The sequence below is a fragment of the Phyllobates terribilis genome, unplaced genomic scaffold, assembly GCF_046119375.1.
Source record: "Phyllobates terribilis strain yellow unplaced genomic scaffold, ASM4611937v1 Scaffold_9__5_contigs__length_417890890, whole genome shotgun sequence".
In the NCBI taxonomy this organism is placed as follows: domain Eukaryota; kingdom Metazoa; phylum Chordata; class Amphibia; order Anura; family Dendrobatidae; genus Phyllobates; species Phyllobates terribilis.
The window spans coordinates 89,601,121-89,621,580 of NW_027362769.1; the positions used below are offsets into that span (position 1 = coordinate 89,601,121).

General features: G+C 45.8%; 1 protein-coding gene and 1 non-coding gene across 6 annotated transcripts in view; one reads left to right on the top strand and one right to left on the bottom strand.

Annotated features, from left to right (window-relative positions):
- Positions 1 to 2,031: 2,031 nt before the first annotated feature.
- PCNT (pericentrin) overlaps positions 2,032 to 20,460 on the bottom strand; it is a 105,337-nt gene continuing 86,908 nt past the window's right edge. For 4 of the 5 annotated variants that reach the window (XM_073646761.1, XM_073646758.1, XM_073646757.1 and 1 more), the window contains 4 exons: positions 15,975 to 16,125; positions 15,767 to 15,894; positions 14,480 to 14,704; positions 2,032 to 2,359 (listed from right to left, as the gene is read on the bottom strand). In XM_073646761.1, the coding sequence (XP_073502862.1) occupies positions 14,574 to 14,704; positions 15,767 to 15,894; positions 15,975 to 16,125 (410 nt within the window). In that variant the 3' untranslated portion in view covers positions 2,032 to 2,359; positions 14,480 to 14,573. The remainder of the gene's footprint in view (positions 2,360 to 14,479; positions 14,705 to 15,766; positions 15,895 to 15,974; positions 16,126 to 20,460) is intronic. The other variant, XM_073646760.1, reaches the window with a different exon arrangement.
- On the top strand, positions 3,559 to 3,661 carry LOC141162733 (U6 spliceosomal RNA). Its single transcript, XR_012250801.1, has one exon. It is a non-coding gene; the product is annotated as a U6 spliceosomal RNA (small nuclear RNA).

Consider the following 20,460-nt stretch of genomic DNA (forward strand, 5'->3'; position numbering starts at 1 on the left):
TTTCTTTTCTCCATGCTCAATATGGTACACACAAGGACACAGGTTGAGTCAACTTTAATCCATGTTAACTGGCTGCAAGTGTGATTTAGTTATTGCCAACACCTGTTAGGTGCCACAGGTAAGTTACAGGTGCTGTTAATTACACGAATTAGAGAAGCATCACATGATTTTTCAAAGTGTGCCAATACTTTTGTCCACCCCCTTTTTTAGGTTTGGTGTGGAATTATATCCAATTTGGCTTTAGGACAATTCTTTTTGTGTTTTTTTCATTGAAGACAAATTAAATGAAGAGAATAATACCAAAGAATTTGTGATTGCAATCATTTTCAGGAAGAAACTGAGTATTATCTAACAGAATTGCAGGGGTGCCAATACTTTTGGCCAGCACTGTATGTAGTTCCTACAAAGGTGTTAGTGTTGCTTATAGAAGCTAAAAATCAAAGTTGTCCACTTCCAAATCTCTGCATGTCCTATGCCATTCACGCTAGCAGAATTCACCTAGATTTTAGTTTCCTGCTCTGTAATTTATATCTAGAGGAAACAAGGATATCCATGACAAACATTGCTTATAAAAAAAAAAAATGTAATTAAAAAGGGAACACTTACACATCACCGTAATTGGTTAGATTTTAGGGATACCAATCTGTCCTGTTAGGAAGCATAAATAATTGTAAATCAATTTCACCAGCTTTGGTGCAAATGTAAGTAACATCAGGAGCCCCCGAGAGGACAAGAAAGACAACCCCAATAAAGGGAACAGTATTCCAGGTGGTGGCCACAACTATACTCTCCTTCCTTACATTTTGCATTTTAGAGTCCTTGTCACTACTGGAAGCATAAGGCGCTACCTGCGGCCCATTCAGGTTGCGGATAGTCCAGCTCCTCCAGGATGGTACATACATACATGCAATCGCAAGGTTTGCTTTGTCTCAACAGCATGCAGCAACTACAAGGACATTGCTATTATACCAGGAAAGCCAGACAAGTCCGTAGGAAGACAGGCATCTGCTCCTTTATACAAAGAGGAGCAATGCCATAGTCCCACAAAACTCTCGATGAAGGCACAACCTCCTCTAGTTGAATCGGTGCTCACAGAACTGTGCAACTTTATTAGCACAAGAAAACATCAATTTGTATATCCGATATTGAAGCCCCATTCTCTTCACAGATGAGAGCAGTTTCACACGGAGCACACGTGACAGATGTATAAGTATGGAGATGCCATGGTGAACATAGTGCTGCATGCATCAAACTGCATGACCGGTTTTGGTGGTGGGTTAGGAATTGTCCCGAAAGGCATATTAGAGGGTCGCATAAAACGCCATACGATAGCTACTGGGGTGAAGTCCTAAGGGCCATTGTCAGACCTTTCTCTGGTGCAGTGGGCTCTTGGTTATCCCTAGTGCAGGACAATGCCCAGCCTCAGAGTGTGAAGGCATGGACACCATTGACAGACCCTCACTTTCCCTAGAACAGAAGCAGATTGAAAACCTCAGACATCTTGGTGCTACTTGGCGGCATTGATATGTAGGAGCTCACTGATGGCCTGATCCATCTGTTATCTCACCTGTTGTCAGCAGCACATACAGGCACGTGGGGGCCGTAAACACCACTTTATCACAGTAAGAGGTGCTGTAATCAGATGTAATCACATTGGACGCATTTGTGATTTTAGGTTACTTTGATTTCCAGGGTGCTTTGGGATCCAGCCCTCAATTATTTAATGATTTTTAGTAGCGAGTGACCATTGACATGTCATATTGTTCTCAATTTACACAAATTTATAAAATCAATCATTTTCAATTTGAATGCTTCATTTAGAGATCTGATGTGTGATTTAAACATTCCTGTTTTTTAAGCAGTATATATATGTGGTCTGTAAGGACTGTATATGCAGCATATATTTGGCTCCCTTCAGTGCCAAATTTAATAAAAACATTTAAAGTTTTTAGCCATAAAACGCCATTGTTAATGGTAACAATCCCTGAAAATTTTATTTTTATAGAAAAAACAAAACAAAAACACAACCACTTAAATTTTAATTATTTATTTTTTTTACAAAATGACCAACACAAAAATACTTAAAAAGCATTGACCACCCAGTGATCACCCAATTTATAGAGTCTCTGTAAACAGAGACAGAAGTGATTGTGTTCCCTTCCATATAGAAAATTATCACATTAAAATGACATACTTTTATACAAGTGCTAAAATATTTAGTGTATAAATAGTTTTATTGCATAATAAAAAAAATACAAAATCAGTGTTTGCATATTTAAAAAAAATGAAAAGCTGGAGAAGGTTCGACAGGCTTATTTTGGGGCATATTTAACACAACGCGATTGTTCTGGTGAGAGTCCTACAGAGGGGGAAAAAAAATAAAAAATTTTAGGACATTTCCCCACATTTACATATAAATATTTGTATTTCCAGAAATTTTCATGAAAGTGGTCAAGTCCAAATACTTAATGTCTTAACAATACAACTTATATGTAGACATTCATGTTACATTAATAATATACAGATCTTTATATATAGTGTGCCATCATGCTCAGACTTGGATTGCACTTGGATTACTTTGTCAGTGGAATACACAACTCTTAGTGTGATATTGCCTGGTTATATGGGTCATGGCACATGATAATCTGCCTTCATTTAAAGCACCATTTCAGCGCAGGTGGGGAGGTGGTTTCAGTGCTGGAGTGGTGGTGCTGCTCCCACCTTTTTAAAAGGCAAGGCTCCAGTCCTGCGGCGCCATCTTGTGACCACAACTTCTAACTGGCCGGAAGTCAAAAGTTACGTCACAAGTAGTGTTGATAGAGCGTGTATTGTTAACTCTTTCGGCAAGCACCCGAGCGTGCTTGCCAAGTATTTGCGGCGTGCTCTGCATCCATGTTAGTGTTGCCGCGGATGCATGTATCACGGCTGTTAAACAGCTGTCATACATGCAGGGTTTGCCTGTTTGTTAGGCAATCCCTGCATGTGTCACAGCAGTTTAACAGCCATGACACATGCAGCGTCAGCGACCCTAACAGATGCAGAGCATGCCGCAAATGCTCGGCGAGCACCCAAGCGTGCTTACCGAAAGGGTTAACAATACACGCTCGATCAACACTAGTCACAAGCTCTCAATGCCATTCTATGAGAGCCAGAACGAGACTCTCAGATTTATATTGAGTTGTGACCTCATGCTCGTTGCAGCCAACACTGTTGCGATCCGGCAGGTCACAAACTGCTGGAGACCTAGGGGAGCGACAGTGATAGATCTGGAATACGGCGGCAGGCGAGTATAAGAGTAGGGTAGTGAGTGGCCCTGACCCCTTCCAAGAAGCTCTGACAACTTTTCCAAAAAGTGGCATGAGCAGGGGTGAAAGTCTAAAGAGTTGCAAACAATGTCAAACATATGGCTTTAATAAATGACAGGCCACGGCACTTCTTGTTGCACTTTATTTCTTATATTATACAAACAGGACAAATGCTCTGATCTTTAGCATATATTCAATAACAAAGGAAACGGAAATTTTTTCTTTCAAAGATTCAAAAACTTCACTAATTTGCATTTTTTGGCTGAACATATATTAAAATTGGAACAATATAGAAAAGATTAGCATGGCCCCAGTGCAAGGATGATACGCAGTTTCACGAGACGGTCCATTTTTTTTTATTTCAAGTATTCTGTTTCCTTTGTTATTGAATATGTTCTATATATTAGTGAACTTTGTTCTGTTGAAATAATAAACTAAATCTTAGTGCAAAAAGAAGTGCTGTGGTTTATCATTTACATACTGCAGGAAGAATTCCCTACCACTGAGCACCAAAACTTATATTCCAGGGTGCCCCACACAAAGGATTAGTACATATGGTATTCACCATGAATTGCAATTTTTTTTTACTCCAGAAAGTGGTGTTAAGCTATAATGCATGTCCCCCAGTATGTTGCAGCTGTTACCTGGTTTATTTTTAATCTAGATTGTGAAAAAAAAATTTCACTCTTATATAGCGACATTAATTCTGCAGTGCTTTACAGACATAATCAACCTTAAGTGTATGTGCACATGCATCTTTTAGAAGTTTTTCCTAAAGTGTCGTCTTTAGAATATATTTGGCAACTTTTCTAGCAGCTTTTCAATAGGCATTTTTTTTTTGTTTTTCTTTTAAAAGCACCACTCCAGTTTTTTTTTATTGCACCTCTGGAGTGGAGTGGTGCTTTAAATGTAATTCCACTGCCCCTGTATGATATTCACTTGCTGCCGCTGCCTTCATCCTCTTCGTTGCTTTCCGGCGAAAAGTGACCTGCCAGCAGCTCCAGTGTTTCATGGAGGCGCCAGAGGTCACTTTTCAATAGAAGTCCATGGGAGCCTCGTTAAGGCTGTCAGACTTGCACGGAGTGCTTGTGATGTAACTTGTGACTTCCAGCCAATCAGAAGCTATGGGCACAAGATGGCGCCGCGGGACCGGAGCGGTGTCTGTAAAAGGTGAAGCCGCTGGAAGGGGAGTATAAGAACGGGGACAAGGGACTTGCATCTTAAGCGCCACTCCAACATTAAAAAAAAACAAAAACACAATAACACTGGAGTGGTGCTATGAAGTTGCCGGAAGATTAGACCGGTCACCTCTTTAGCCACTTCGTAACTTCTGAAGCGGTTGAAAGTTGCAAAAAAAGTCTTTTCGGTGTCTTTCTGGCGAATTCCAGGAAGAATCAACCTGAAAAAAGTTGTGTGCACAAACCTTCATTGTTCTCTATGATAGAATCTTTTAGGATGCCAGGGGCTGACTCTCATTACTAGTAATGGATCTATCCATATACCAGATCTGTCTTCTCCCTCCCTGTATGCCATCTGTTCTCCTTAAAATATTACTCCTTAAACGAGGTATTTTCAGGCTACTTTTGTCCCCTCTTTCTTTCTTACATGCAATAAGAAGCAGGAGAAGACAACTTAACTTTAAAGGCTATGTGCCCACGATGCAGAAATGAAGCAGAAAATTTCTGCAGCATTTCTGCATCTCCCTGGCAGAAAAAAACGCATGCAGATTGTACATGCGTTTTCCTGCCAAATACATGCGGATCCACATGCGGGTTCACATGCGTTTCCGCATGCAGATTGACAAGCGCTTTCCAGGCGATAGCATCACTTGGAAAGTGCTTGACAACTAGGTCACACTGTATAAATCCATGCAAACAGCATGGATTTATACAGTGTGAACTGTAAAAATGAAAACAAATAAAGCTGTACTCACCCCCGAGGCCCCGGTGTGTGCAGCAGCGCTCGTTCCTGTCTGGTTCCCGGCTGCCGGCATATCGCGAGACAGAGCGGTGAAGGGCCTGCGGTCACATGACTGACGTCACCGAAGGTCCTTCAGCGCTGCTGGCATTCAGAGAGAAGACGCCGGACAGGTGAGTATAAACTTTATTTGTTATTTTATTCTTTTTTTACAGGTACAATGGTACCCAGGTCTGGATGAGAGTCTCCTCTCCTCCAGAACTGGGTACCATCCGCACATAGAGACGCATAGAAGCCGCTTGTAAAAATGTACAGTCGCGGTTTCTATGCGTCTCAATGCAAGTCAATGGCGGGAGTTCCGCTGCGCTTCCGCAAAATTAAATGACATGCTGCGGATTTTTGTACGTAGCATAAACGCTGCGGAAAAATCCGCAGCATGTGCATAGAACATGCGGAATCCCCTTGGGGACCATGGGGTGCGGATTACCTAGCGTTTCACAAGCGTTTATGCTGCGGAAATTCCGCAGCATAAACGCTTGAAAAACGCTACGTGGGCACACAGCCTAAAACAGTTGCCAGGATTTCAGATTGGCCAGTGTTAGAGTACAAATAAAATGTCAGAGTATGCAAACAGAAGCCAATTTACAACTCAAACTTCCCAGTTAGTTCCCCTAAGGCTATGTGCCCACGATGCAGAAATGCTCAGGATTTTTTCCTGAGCGTTTCTGCATCTCCCTGGCAGAAAAAACGCATGCGGATTGTACATGTGGATTGTACATGCGTTTTCCTGCCAGAGACATGCGGAAATGAAGCGTTCTTCACATGCATTTCCGCATGCGGGTTGACAAGCGCTTCCCAAGCGATTTTAGCATCACTTGGAAACGGCATGGATTTATATAGTGTGACCGTAAAAAGAATGGTAAAAAAGAAATCTATACTTACCTTCTGATGGCTCCCGGAGTCTTGCTTCGGTCCGTCCTGACTAGCCGGCAGCTCGCGGTACACTGAAGGACCTGCGCGGACCTCATTTAGTCATGTGACAGCAGGTCCTTCAGTCCACAGTGAGCTGCCGGGAAGTGAAGACAAGGAGACCGGGGGCCTTCAGAAGGTAAATATAATATTTATTTTTTATTTTATTCTTTTTTTCATAGGTTCTATGGTACCTGGGTCCAGAGGAGAGTCTCCTGTCCTCCAGACCTGGGTACCATCCACACATAGACAAGCATATTATCCGTGTGTGCAAATGTGCTGACACAGATAATATGCGTTTCAATGCAAGTCAATGGCGGCAATTAAGCTGCGTGTCCGCAAAATTAATGGACATGCTGCGTATTTTTCTGCAATGATAATCTGCAGCTGAAATTTCCGTAGCATGTGCACAGCACATGCGGATTATCATTGGGGAACATGGCAGGCCTTCTACCATGCGTTTTTTAAGCGTTTCTGCAGAGTTTTTGCCGCTGCGCAAACACTTAAAAAACGCATCGTGGGCACACAGCCTAAAGCTGACCCCCATCACCAGTTTCATGCTAGGGATAGAGTTCTGTGAATCAAGAATGGACCATAAATAAGTTTTAGGTCAGTGCTATAGAGTAAAAACGGTTCACTATAATGAGGGAGTAGGATATTTTCTTAAACTGAAATAAAGGAAACCTGTTATTTTACAACCAAAAATATTACAAGTTTTCACTTTCCTTCGGCACAGGTAGTAGAAATAGTACAGGCTTATGATGGGAGATTCTTGCAGGAAGTATTTTACTTGGACACAAGAACTTTTTAATATGAACGCTCTGTCCCGACTGCCACAAGTGCGGAGGCTTTAGACTGTCAGGGTAAAAAAGAATATATATATATTTTCTCTACTTTTATACGCTCTGCTTATGTACTAACCACCATTTTGTGTCTTATAACAATAAGCTTTCCTTGCTACATATTACTCAAATCAAAACTTAAACTAAGACAGTTCCAGTGTTGCCAAGACTTATTTCAGAGAAACGAAACAAGATTATAAGCTGACGGCTGCAATATCTGCCCAGAGACTGAGATAAGGAGATGTGGACCAATCAGGAGTGGCCAGACACTGGACTTTCATGGCTTACCCCGCCCCGGACAACCCCTATCCCCTCCCCATTATGTAGTGTATTTAGGTTTGTGTATGTAAAAAATAAACACAGAACATTGCTGAGAACGTTGTCTGTAGTAGTCTTTTGAGCGTGCTCTGAGTTTGAACCAGCTTGTTGTCTGACTCATTCTTTGAATGGTTGACCCATGCTCATAGTTTGAATTTGGAGTGACTGGAGGACGAGTGATTTGTCATCACGACCCCCACAAATGGCGCTCAACGTGCGGCGTGGCTAGCGGTACGCCGCCCTCCCGGACCCATATTGCTGACTTCCCTGGTGGTGACCGCGGTGGCTGAATTTGAGGCCTGATCAACCTCCATCGAACACGGTAAGTTGACATATATATATATAATATATATGTTTCACTTGCCTGTGTGTCAGCCGCAGCGGTTTCTGTGGGGCTGTCAGGTTGGATCTGGGTGGGTGATCGGTCGAGTGGTGAGACCTCAGGCGTCCCGCACCACGTCCTGAACCAGCAAGTGTTAAAACGAGTGACGTCGCATGCCTGCGCGTGCTCATGTGAACACCACCTCCTCCTCCCCCGGTCACTGTACTTTTCTTAGATAGCTGCCTCCCGTAACTGATAGTCGAGGTTTCAAAGCATTCCTGAATTGTAGTGTAAGGGAGAAAGGATCTGTGACGAATTGAGAAGTGCTCTTCGTCTACCACAGAGACTGCTGTAAAGTCAAAGTTAGGAAAGGAGATAGATTGAGGTGTACTCTCTATCTCATCAGTGTATTGAGGTGTACTCTACACTGACGGGTGGTGCCGTAGTAGGAAAGAAGACGGATTGAGGGGTACTCTTCTTCTTATACAGAGAAACCTCATAAGGAGGGGTTCTGCTGTCAGTCAGGGTGCCGTGGTGAGTCGTACTGTAAAGTCGCCATTCAAGGTTAGGGAAGGGATAGATTGAGGTGTACTCTCTGTCTTATCAGTGTATTGAGGAGTACTCTACACTGACGAGTGGCGACCTGTCGGCTGCACCAGTGATCTGAGTCGTGACAGATCATTGCATTCTATAAGAAAATGTTGCGTATATTCAAATTTGAAAGATCTCGTAAGTTGCGGAATGCTGCTGTAGGAGTTAAGCCAATTAGTGGAGTTACGGGAAGGCAAGAAGGCAAGAAGAATGTTAGGAATTTGCATAACATGATAAGCTTATCCAGTACAGGCAGTCTTTAGTTTTCAGTGTAGAAAGAATGTGTTACACAGAAATTGGGAAAGCTAGGTGAGGACTCCTGCACCAGGCTCCGACACATCTTAGAGTAGATGGTGCAGGGGGGAACAGAGAATGCCGAGCCTTTGTTCGGATACATGAAAGCTGCAGAATGTGATTTGTTATGTGACCCTAAATTGGCCGTAACCCCGTTGATGCCTGTCACTACACAGAGCCCTCAGCCACCACCCTATAATGGCGCCGACGCTAAATCATCGGAAGGATGGACGTGTCGTATGTGCTGACAGCAGAACCCGCCCTGGGCGAAGTTCTGCTGTGTCTGTGGGGGGGGGGCCGCCCATGGCACGATGCCCAGCCTGCCTCCAAGAACATTCCCACTCCCACTCTAACTCCTCCCTCCAACGGCCATCTTACTACACCTTTTCCTGCCTCCAAGAACAATCCCACTTCCACTCTAACTCCTCCCTCCCACGGCCATCTTGCTACACCTCTTACTTGTTGTGGGAGGCCCGGAAAGCCCCAATCCGGCCTATATCCACTACTAGATCCGTCCGGTGCATATTACCAGCCACCAGCACAGGTGGAAAAGCCCGCAGTCCCAGAGCACCCATCTGAAACTAATGTGACACCCTCTGCTCCAGTCCACGATGCTGAGACGCTTCCCCTGTTTCCTATGGGAGTCACCCACAACCCTGGGGATATCCTCCTCAACTCCCCAGAATTTCAGGCCAGACTGCTCTCCCTCCGCCAACATACTGTTACTCAAGACGATACGGAGCCAGATGAGACGATACGGAGCCAGATGAGGGATGGGCTCAAGATACTCCAGCCCCCCCTCCTTTATCCCATACGTCTCCTATGGCATCCTCCACCCCACATCCATTACCCGTACTCCGGCCCTTGCTCCAAGAAACTGCTGAAAGAGCACCACCCCCCAGCCCCTCAGAAGTCTGGGACCCCTGCCGCTCCCGGAACCTAGTAGACCCATCAGGACGCCCTGTCACTCTGTCAATAGGCTATGGTGACATCCTTACACATCGGGTGGGGGCCATAGTCAACCCTGCAAACACCCGTATGAGCCATGTTGGAGGATTGGCTCGCAAAATTTCCCTTGCTGCTGGTTCTACTCTGGCTGCAGAATGCCAGGCTCACTTAGCCGAAAACGGAGAGCTTTCACAAGGCCAGACCTTAGTCACCCGTGCGGGTAAACTGCCCGCTGATGTCATCATACATGCAGTGGGTCCTATTTATGACTCCCGGAACCCTGAAGAGCCACGTTCCACTCTCGCATCTACCATCCGTTCCGTACTGCTTCATGCAGGAAAATTGAGCCATCAGGATATGCCCAGACGCACTTTAGCGATACCACTCATATCTTCTGGAATTTTCGGCTACCCACTCGGGCCGTGCATGAAGGAACATGTACTGGCCCTCAAGGAAGGCATAGAGACCCTCCCTCATGGATTGGACTCGATACGCATTGTCTGTGTCCGTAGTCCTGCAGTTCATGTTGCTATGCCTTTGGCCCTTGAGCTACTAGTGGCAACCTCCTCCCCGACACCGATTCCCAATGCGGTTCTGTTGCCTGAAGAATCCTCCCTAGCGGCCACCCCAAACACCACCAAGGAACAAGCGACGCTGCCCGGTCCTCAACAAGTTCCTGGACCTTTAGGGATGATCAAATATCAACCCTTTACCCCAGTACAAGTAGACACTCTGGTCTCAAAGCTTCCTGATCCCGATAAATCTCCCATTCAGTATGCTAGACGCTTGGACACAACCAGAGCCATTTATGGAGCAACCTGGGCTGATTTAGCAGGTATCACATCTGTGAAGGCCAAGGAATATTTCTTGCCTACTATCGAAAAGGCCATGGATTCCACAAAAGCAGGATCCCTTAGTACGTATGAATCCGGCCTAGAATACATGAAACAGTTAAAAGCCTGGGCTCAGGATCGCTTGTCAGATCAAGCTGGATCTGTACAAGATGTTCAACAAGACCCTGATGAATCAGTGGGAAGATATGCTGCAAGACTCAGCATGCATTTTGAGGATCTCGGATACAGTCCTCACGTCAAGACGCAGGCCGTCCTGTTGGTTCAGGCCCTAGTAGATGGCCTACAAGACGCTCTCAGAGATGAAGTCCTGAGAGTACGGCCCGAGATTCGTTCTTCTTCTTTCAACGACGCGGTGGACTTCGTTAAAGCTTTCCAAAAATCAATGCTAAAAATGGAAAAAGATACTAAGCCAAAGAAGAAAGCCGCACCTGCCATGGTATATCAAGCTCATGAAAGCTACCCACCCCCTGGCAACCAACATGGAATCAAGTGGGTAATGGTTAAAGGCACAGGTGATGATACTCCTCCCACATATAGAAAACAAGACAGAAGAGATGACAAGGGACCATCTAGAAACAGAAGACAACCTCGTGATTCTGAAGGACGAATGTTGTGTTGGGAGTGTGGTAGCTTTGACCACATCCTCAGAGACTGTCCAACTCGCAGACAGTACCATGACCGGTCGTTCCGTGACGGTCCACACAACCATGGACCTTCCCGTGAACCATCTCATCCACGCCAATGACGGCTCGGTCAACCAGTGTCCACTTTCCCGGCTACGCATCTCACGGCCGCCTGTGGGACTGTCACTTTACAGGTGGACCATCAACCACTGGAGTTCCTGGTGGACACTGGGGCGGCCACATCTGTCATTTCCTCTGCACAGCTCCCTCCTTCTGTATCCCTATCACCGGATACCCTCACCTGTGTTGGGGTGGAAGGCCAACATATTTCTTCACTCACAGTCCCTGTGTCTACAGGACCGTTCACCGGAGTACTCACAAGTTTCTTGGTCTCTGAAACTTGCCCTATCAATCTGTTGGGAGCCGATCTCTTAGAGCGGATGAAGGCAACAATTACCTTCGGAAACCATGGTATGGAGCTTCTTTTGCGGGACCCTCATTCAGAACAAGGGACTGAAGACCGCTGTGTTCTTAAAGCCTTCCCTCTCATGATGATGACCATACAACCTCACACTCTTCTTGATACCTCACAGTTCCCTCACTCTCTGTGGTCCAGTGGGCCAGAGGACGTCGGCCTCCTGCAGGTTCCCCCGGTCCGAGTACACCTCAAGCCTGGACATAGGTACCCACGGTTGCCACAATACACCCCTCTTTCCTGTAAAAAAGAAAACCGCTCTGGGAGAGCCTCCAAGATACCGGTTGGTTCAGGATCTCAGAGCCGTCAATGCAGCTACCATTTTAGAAACTCCAGTGGTACCCAACCCAAACACCCTTTTGTCTCAGGTGCCTCCAACGGCCACCTTGTTTACGGTGTTAGATCTGGCCAACGCCTTCTTCAGTATACCCTTACACGAAGATTCGTGGTTTCTTTTTGCCTTCACCTTTCAAGGAGCACAGTTTACATGGACCAGGACTCCACAAGGAGCCCAGAACTCTCCTAACCAATTCACTCATTCTATGAAGTCTATTCTGGAGCCATGGGTTCAAGAGAACCCTCAGGTCACCCTTCTACAGTATGTGGATAATCTTTTACTCTGTGGCACTGAAGAAAATTTGCCAGAGATGTCAGCATCCCTTCTCTGGTTTCTTCACTCAGCTAACTGTAAAGTCTCGAAAGGTGAAGTCCAATGGTGTCTGCCCAAGGTCATTTTCCTCGGACATTGTATTTCACAAGGTGCTAGACATCTGACTGAAGAAAGAAAGCAAGCCATCATGGATATCACCTTCCCATCCCAACCACCTATTCCGCTATGCAGACTTTCCTTGGCCTCATCACTTACTGCAGGCAATGGATCCCTGATGCCTCAAAGCTCATGCAACCTCTGTACGACGGTCTCAAGAATGAAGGCTCAGTTTGGCTTCATGCTGAAGATCCACGTGTTTCTCATCAACACAGACTATGTTTTGACCGCCTTAAACAGGCTGTTGTCTCTGCCCCGGCCTTGGGCTTACCAGACTATACTCAGCCATTTCATCTTTTTGTCTCGGAATCGGAAGGTCATGCCTCTGGAGTTCTAGCACAACGTTATGATCATAAGTATCGGCCTTTGGGCTACTACTCAGCCCGCCTGGACCCTGTCGCCCGAACTGCCCCCACGTGCCTTAAGGCGGTCCACACTGCTCACATTCTCCTTGACAAGTCAGCTGATATCGTCCTTGGACATGATCTAGTTATACAGGCTGGCCATGATCTCTCGGCTGTTCTGCAACTAACATCTCCGAAACATCTAACCAACCAAAGACACCTGCGGCTGCAGTGTTCCCTATTGTTGCCTTCCAATATAACATTTATCAGATGTCTGACTATCAACCCTGCCACTTTGCTTCCACCTTCTAGGGGGGAAGGTGAAGAGGGTGAAGGTCCATTGGTGGAACCTCATGATTGTATAAAAATTTTGCAGGAAGAGACTTCTGCTCCAGAGAATATGGTGGCACATCCGCTCGCAGACCCTGCCTTGCACCTATGGACTGATGGATCCCGTTTCGCAGACCTTCAAGGGAAGTTCCACACGGGATATGCTGTCACAACAGACCTAACAGTCCTCAAGGCTGAAGCTCTACCACCATACATGTCTGCATAAGAAGCTGAACTTGTGGCTCTCACAGAGGCCTGCCACCTGGCAGCAGGAACAAAGGCGAATATATATATACAGATTCCAGGTATGGACATGGAATTTGCAATGATTCTGGACTCTTGTGGAAGTCTAGAGGATTCATCACAGCTGCAGGTACACCAGTGAAACATGTCTCATGGATTAAGGCCCTAATGAAGGCCCTGGAACTACCCATTCGGGTTGCTGTTGTCAGGGTCAGGGCTCATGGAAGACTAGATTCCAGGGAAGCCAGGGGCAACCACCTGGCTGACCAAGCAGCCAAGACTGCAGCAGTGGAGAATGTGTCATCAAAGTGGCAGGAAAAGGAAGAGATGGGGGAGACCCTGCAAACCGTAGCTGTGGCGCTCACTAGAGCAAGAGCCAAAGAACAGCCGGCGGAAGATCATACAAGTCCAGTGGAGACACGAGTGGAATCCAGGGGGGTCAGGATGCCTGAAGAAAAATTGTGTGAGGAACAAAGGAAGACCCCCACTGAAGAAGTCAAGCAATGGAAATCGGCAGGAGCCGTGCTGGCAGGTCACAAAGATTCAAAGGTCAACTCGACTCTTTACCAAGTGGATGGGAAGCCTTGCTTGCCTAGACGCATGTACTCCGCTGTGGCAGCATGGGCTCACGGGCCTACACACAGAGGAAAGAATCAAGCCTTGGCATGTATCAAGAAACTGTACTTTGCACCCGGAATCTCTTCCACTGTGACTGCGTACTCAAAATCCTGCTCTGTCTGCGCTACCTGCAACCCAACGTGTACGGCACGGGTCCCTCTCCAACACCTGGCTAAACCAGACTACCCTTGGCAGAGAATACAAGTCGACCATATCCAAATGCCTAAAGCAGGAAAATACGAGTACGTTTTGGTAGCCGTGGATATGTTCTCAGCCTGGCCCGAGGCCTACCCGGTTGTCAACATGACTGCTAAAGTCACAGCCAAGAAACTGATCACCGAAATTGCCTGCAGATTTGGAGTTCCCCAAGTCATAGAATCGGACCAAGGACCAGCTTTCACAGCAAATATCTACAAAGAACTCTGGAACATGTTGGGAACAGATTTGGGCCTCCACACTCCATACCATCCTGCCAGTTCAGGCAAAGTGGAGAGAATGAATTCCACACTCAAGACCCAGCTCTTGAAAATGACCTAAGATCATCCCCTCCCCTGGCCCGACCTACTCCCCATAGTATTGTATCATATCACACACACTCCTCAGGCCAAACATGGGCTGACTCACTATAAAAATTTTGTTTGGGACCCCACCCAAGATAGGAGAGATTAGGCCCCAAGAGTTGTCTGAAACACATGATAGAGTGGTAAAATTTGTGATTGCCTTGTCTAGAGAATTGACTAACACCCGCTCTCCAGTATCTGCTTCTCTCCCAGAATCTACAGGTGATGCAGTACATGATTTCATCCCAGGCGATCTAGTGTATGTGAAGAAGTTTGTCCGGAAAGACTGCCTCCAGCCGCGGTTCGAGGGACCGTACACTGTGCTTCTCACCACCCCGACGGCTCTGAAGCTTGAGGGCAAGAGCACCTGGATTCACGCCTCCCACTGCAAGAGAGACAGAACGAGTCTATAAAAGATGACTATTTTCTTCTATATCCTTTCCATATGCTTACTGTCTGTCCCAGGGTGGACAGCTACCACACAGGGGTAGATATCTCCTTCTTCTCAGGTTGGTTGGGAGGGCTCAAGGGATTCCTCCAACAAGTTTGTCTAGTAATGGGAGGTCTACTAGTATTGGGCCTGGTGGTCCTGTGCTGCATAGTCCCCTTATACAGGAAAGCTATAACCAATGCTGTCCCAACCTCCGGGACCTTTCTGAATCAAGAGAAGATATGGAGAAATACACTCCTTTGAACAAGCCTGACCAGCCCCCCCCATGACAAAGTCCAATTGAAAGATTTAGTTTAGGGTCAGTTGGGAGAACTCCATGTGTCATTTAGGGTAGGGCTCAATTGTTTGGGGGCGTCCCATAAGGGGGCAGCTTCTAAGATGATTGGGTGAAGAAATCCACCTCCCCTCTCCCCACACATGGACAGTCTCAAAGGCCCAGAAGCAAGGGAAAGCTTAGTGTTTAGGGGGGAATGTCAGGTTAAAAAAGAATATATATATATATTTTCTCTACTTTTATACGCTCTGCTTATGTACTAACCACCATTTTGTGTCTTATAACAATAAGCTTTCCTTACTACATATTACTCAAATCAAAACTTAAACTAAGACAGTTCCAGTGTTGCCAAGACTTATTTCAGAGAAACGAAACAAGATTATAAGCTGACGGCTGCAATATCTGCCCAGAGACTGAGATAAGGAGATGTGGACCAATCAGGAGTGGCCAGACACTGGACTTTCATGGCTTACCCCGCCCCGGACAACCCCTATCCCCTCCCCATTATGTAGTGTATTTAGGTTTGTGTATGTAAAAAATAAACACAGAACATTGCTGAGAACGTTGTCTGTAGTAGTCTTTTGAGCGTGCTCTGAGTTTGAACCAGCTTGTTGTCTGACTCATTCTTTGAATGGTTGACCCATGCTCATAGTTTGAATTTGGAGTGACTGGAGGACGAGTGATTTGTCATCACGACCCCCACAAGACTTCATTACACTTACCATTCTGCACTCCACCAAGTCTTCGTTGGACCATCTCCAGATGTTGGATATACTCAGTAATAGAGTGTCCTGGATCTTGAGAGGAATGGCGTGATCTTTCATGGGTGAGAGATGGAGACTGACTTGTCCTGTAGAGAAGAACATAAAAAATAACTTCGCTATCACTCAAATTCTTAGAAACAAAGTCAAATAAACCATTTTTACTAACCACTTTGGTGTCCATTGAGATGGCTTCATGGATGCTGTACCAACATTTGTGTTAGGACTGTGGTATAGAGTAAATGGCAGGTCTCGGGTGGGAGGGGAGTTCAGTGTCGTACCACCCAGCTGTTGCAAAACCTCCATTCTGTTCACTGGCACTAAATACAGAAAGGTAGAACAAAAAAATGGTGACAACTACAACCAAATATATCTCACACACACACACACACACACAAGATCGGCATTACATCAGTGACATCTTGGGCATTTGTCTTCCCTGCCTGCCATAATTCTACTCTGTATAAAAAAAAGTCCTTCGATGTAATGAAAGTGTTTTTTTTTATTGCAATTAGAAATCAAATGATGTTTCGCTCTATTCCACTTCAGCAGGGGTGCACATTTTACAGTCCACAATGCCATTTTGTGTTTTCCCCAACCTTCTGTATACAGAGGTTTCCATGTCAAAAGGGAAGAAAAGAAGCACATTGGCTCAGGAGCATGAAGGCCAATCACGAATAGATCATTGTATACCCTTATGTGGGACCCTGTTCAAGAGATTAGGGTTCCTTGACCCCTGTTTAACTCACATATGCCTCTCTGGAGCGCTAAAGTGGTGGCAGCCTATGCCTGCAGTGCTTTCTTGTATTTTAACACATTGTGTTTAGGCACCCATTCAGTGGCCCCGTCAGGGCTTACACCCGAAACCCCAGCAAAACAGTATTCAGACATATGCGCCAACAGAGCGAACTTGCTCTTTGCCGTGCATCATTTTCGGGTGTATACGACTACTGGACGCAGTCTCCGAATTGTAAAATGCAGCCAGCTACTACAACACCCATAGTAGTCAATGGAAAGAGTTACATGTGTGCAGGGTCTCATCCTCTCTAGCGTACCAATTGGGGTGGGGGGGGGGTGCGGGAATAGCAGGGCTGTGGAGTCGGTAAGCCAAACTTCCAACCCCTCAATTTCCATGACTCCGACTCCCTCATACATGGCTCATGTTGAAGTGATAAATTTACTGTAGCACAGTTTCATCTCAGCTAAAAGTCAAGACCAGTGCTGGCGAACCCATGGCACGCGTGCCAGAGGGGGCACGCAGAGCCCTCCCTAAGGGCACGCGCACCATCACTGCAGCAGTAGCGCTCCTGGACCTGGACCAGCGGGTGAGTACTCAGAGCCTGCCGATGCCAGCCCCTACTTCAGCTAGATGTGCGTTCTCGGACACACATCTAGCTGAAGTGTATTGCAGCGCACGAACTTGCCAGGCCCATACGCTGCAATACACACTGCTGGCCAATCAGAGGCCAGCAGCTGACGTCAGCGTATATGCGACCGGGCGCATGGCAGTAACGTCATGCGCCCCATCGCTAGGACGCTGGAGTCAGCTGCCGGCTACAGGAGAGGACGCGGTGCGGGAGACGAAGGAAGGCGAGTAGGAGAGTTTATTATGTTTTTTTTTTTTTTTTTTATGCGATGAGCAGAAACAGCAGGATGGGGGGGGGGGGGGGCAGCATATATACACGGACTGGGGAGGTGTGGGGGCAGCCATATATACATGGATGGGGGGGCGGGGGGAGGCAGCATATATACATGGATTGGATTGTGTGGGGGGGGGGGGGGAGAGTAGGCAGCATATATACAAGGATTGGGGGCAGCATACATACAAGGATTGGGAGCAGCATACATACAAGGATTGGGGGCATATACCAAGATGGGGGTGAGCACATTCTTTATTTCTGCAGTCTCATACCCCTGCTCCTTCCTGTGGCTGCTCTATGCTGCCCTCGTCCGCTCTCTGTACGAGTTATTTTTTTTAAACTAAAACCTCAGTATTCAGGTTAATTTGCTGTGTTGGCACTTGGTGATAAATAAGTGGGTTTTGGGTTGCAGTTTGGGCACTCGGGTCTGTAAAAGGTTCGCCATCACTGGTCTAGACCCTTAGATCAGGAATAGGACATTTCATAACTTTCCCAAATTCTTATGAAAAGAATATTCCCCACAAACTGCATTGAACTACTGTACCCAATTTATTATATATTTTAGGAGTTGGTCCATTTTATACCGACCAAAATGGGCTCCAACTCCACAGCCCTGCTGCGCAGAATCACCGCCACTCATTGGATGGGTGGTGCATGCTCAGAATGACAGGCCGGCTCTCGCTTGCAATCTACATGGACGCCACCCTCTGTGATGAGACGACCCTGGGGAATGATTCGGCACTTGCGCAGAATCTTGGGCAGCGAAAGGAAACAATGACTTATCAGTCAGACTAAAGGTTGGTGGCAGATGGCGAAATAAAGAGACGGGCATGAGAGCTGGAAGTGCAGTGTCTGACCACTGCATTTGAAATTAAAAACTTTAGAAATGTATTTCTAAACCATTTTCAAACTAAATACTGCAAGAAAGGTATACATTGGCTCGGTGGTTAGAACTGTTGCTTGGCAGAGCTGGGGTCCTGAGTTCAAATCCCACCAAGGACAACATCTGCAAGGAGTTGGTATCTTCTCCCCGTGTTTGCGTGGGTTTCCTCTGGGTTCTCCGGTTTCCTCCCACACTCCAAAGACATACTGATATGGAATTTAGATTGTGAGCCCCGATGGGGACAGTGCTGATAATGTCTGCAAAGCGCTATGAAATATGATGCCGCTATATAAGCATAACAAATAATACGTGCATTTAATAAGGCATGTTAGTAACGGCCTTAATGCTTTAGTTAGGGGTTACTTTCATGATGACAGGCCCCCTTTAAGATTATCGACAAACACTTTGACTTCTCATTTACCAGTGCTTGAATCTCTCCACACTTCCCTATGACCTCAGTTTACTGGAAGTATGGCCAATTTGAACTAACCTATCGTAGCTTTACCACTGAGACAGATCTCTTTAGATCTTCTGCATACACATTATTGCATCTGCTTACAGTAGACACTCAGGAACAGTAGACGCAAACTATAAGCGACCATGTAGACTGACCATCCGAACCTACTAAACGACCGCAGATTAACTACAAGCAAAGCCGACTGGAGGTTGTTTAAATACCTGTTGGATTTAGAAGGATCGCACTTCTATGGGCACAGAATGATTGTTAATGCCATCATTCTGTGCGAAAAAAATCATCAAGTGTCCGCTAAACTACAACATCTCTATCTCAGATCATCTGAGCCAATTGTTTCATAGCAGAAGAGAAGAGGACAAGAGAGGACAGCATTTAAGAGTAGTACTTTACTGCTAAAAAAATTAAAGTGGTTGTCCATTCCTCGAACAACCTCTTCTTAAATCAACTTGTCTCTTGGGGCTTGTGTGACATTATGTCACGAGAGCCCTGCTGGCAATTAGCAGCCACTTCCCACTCCCTTCTTTCGGATGAAATGGAGACTCGCAAGAAGTGAGAGCTGCTGCTGCTGTTCAGACTTCCGCCGGATCTCTGTTTTGTTTGAAGGAAGAGAGAGTAAAGCAGCCGCTAATTGGCTGCAGAAACTTGGTGCTGATGTTGATTGAGATGGTGATTGAGAAGGGGTTGTTCAAGTAGTGGACAACCCCTTTTAAGAAGCCCTCCTCCCATTTATGCTCCAGACCCTCTCTACGACAATTTAACCCAAACTATATCTCTGCCAAATATTCATAAAATATTTCCCATCTATAATGGTACTGTGTGGGTGGGTTCTTTTTTTATGAAGAGTTAAAAAGTATGCAAAGTGCTGTTATCTGCTCCCCCCCACTGCTCACCTCAGCATAAATCACACACAATTGCCTCATTCAGGCAGCCTTAAAAGGAACCCATCACATCCAAAAATCCTATTTACCTGTAGATATAATGGTACAATGCAGTAAAATAGCCCCTGCACTTTGATTGACAGCCTGCTTTGCACCCATTTTGTGGAGCAAGCTGTCAATGTGCTGGGCAGTGATCACACTGTATAGTGAGCGTTGACTGTAATCGCTTCCTACACCGCCCCAATGACAGGAAGCATGCAGCTACAGGGAGAATATAACTTCATCTTCTCTCTGTAGATTATATGCTACTAGTTTTTTTTTTTTTGAGCAAACATTTTTCCTCTAATTCAGCCGGATTTCCCGCTCAGACTACAGGTTTTAAAAAGCAAAGCCAACAGCATCTTAAACCCACCAGTGGGGTGTTAAACGTACTCTGAAGTGATGCTGAATGAGGCAAAAGTCTCAAACAGTGAGACAGTCCTGATCCCCGCTTGCCTCTGTCTACCCTTATTCACACAGGTCACTTCTGACACATGGTAAGGTTTTAATATTAGACCGTGTAGGACCATCCCTAATAGGGTCACCTTGTTGCGGTGGGATGGCTTTTATACTTTTTTGATCAAAAACAGTGTTTACTAAGATCCCCATGTTATTATATGCACTTTTGCTTTTTAATTCTTTAGGTTTTTTTTTTTTTTTAATTCTTGCAGGTTTTTTTCTCATTTTGTTTCTTGTAGGTTTTAGCATCTTTAACCCACCAGGATCTTTGTGGTGTTGAA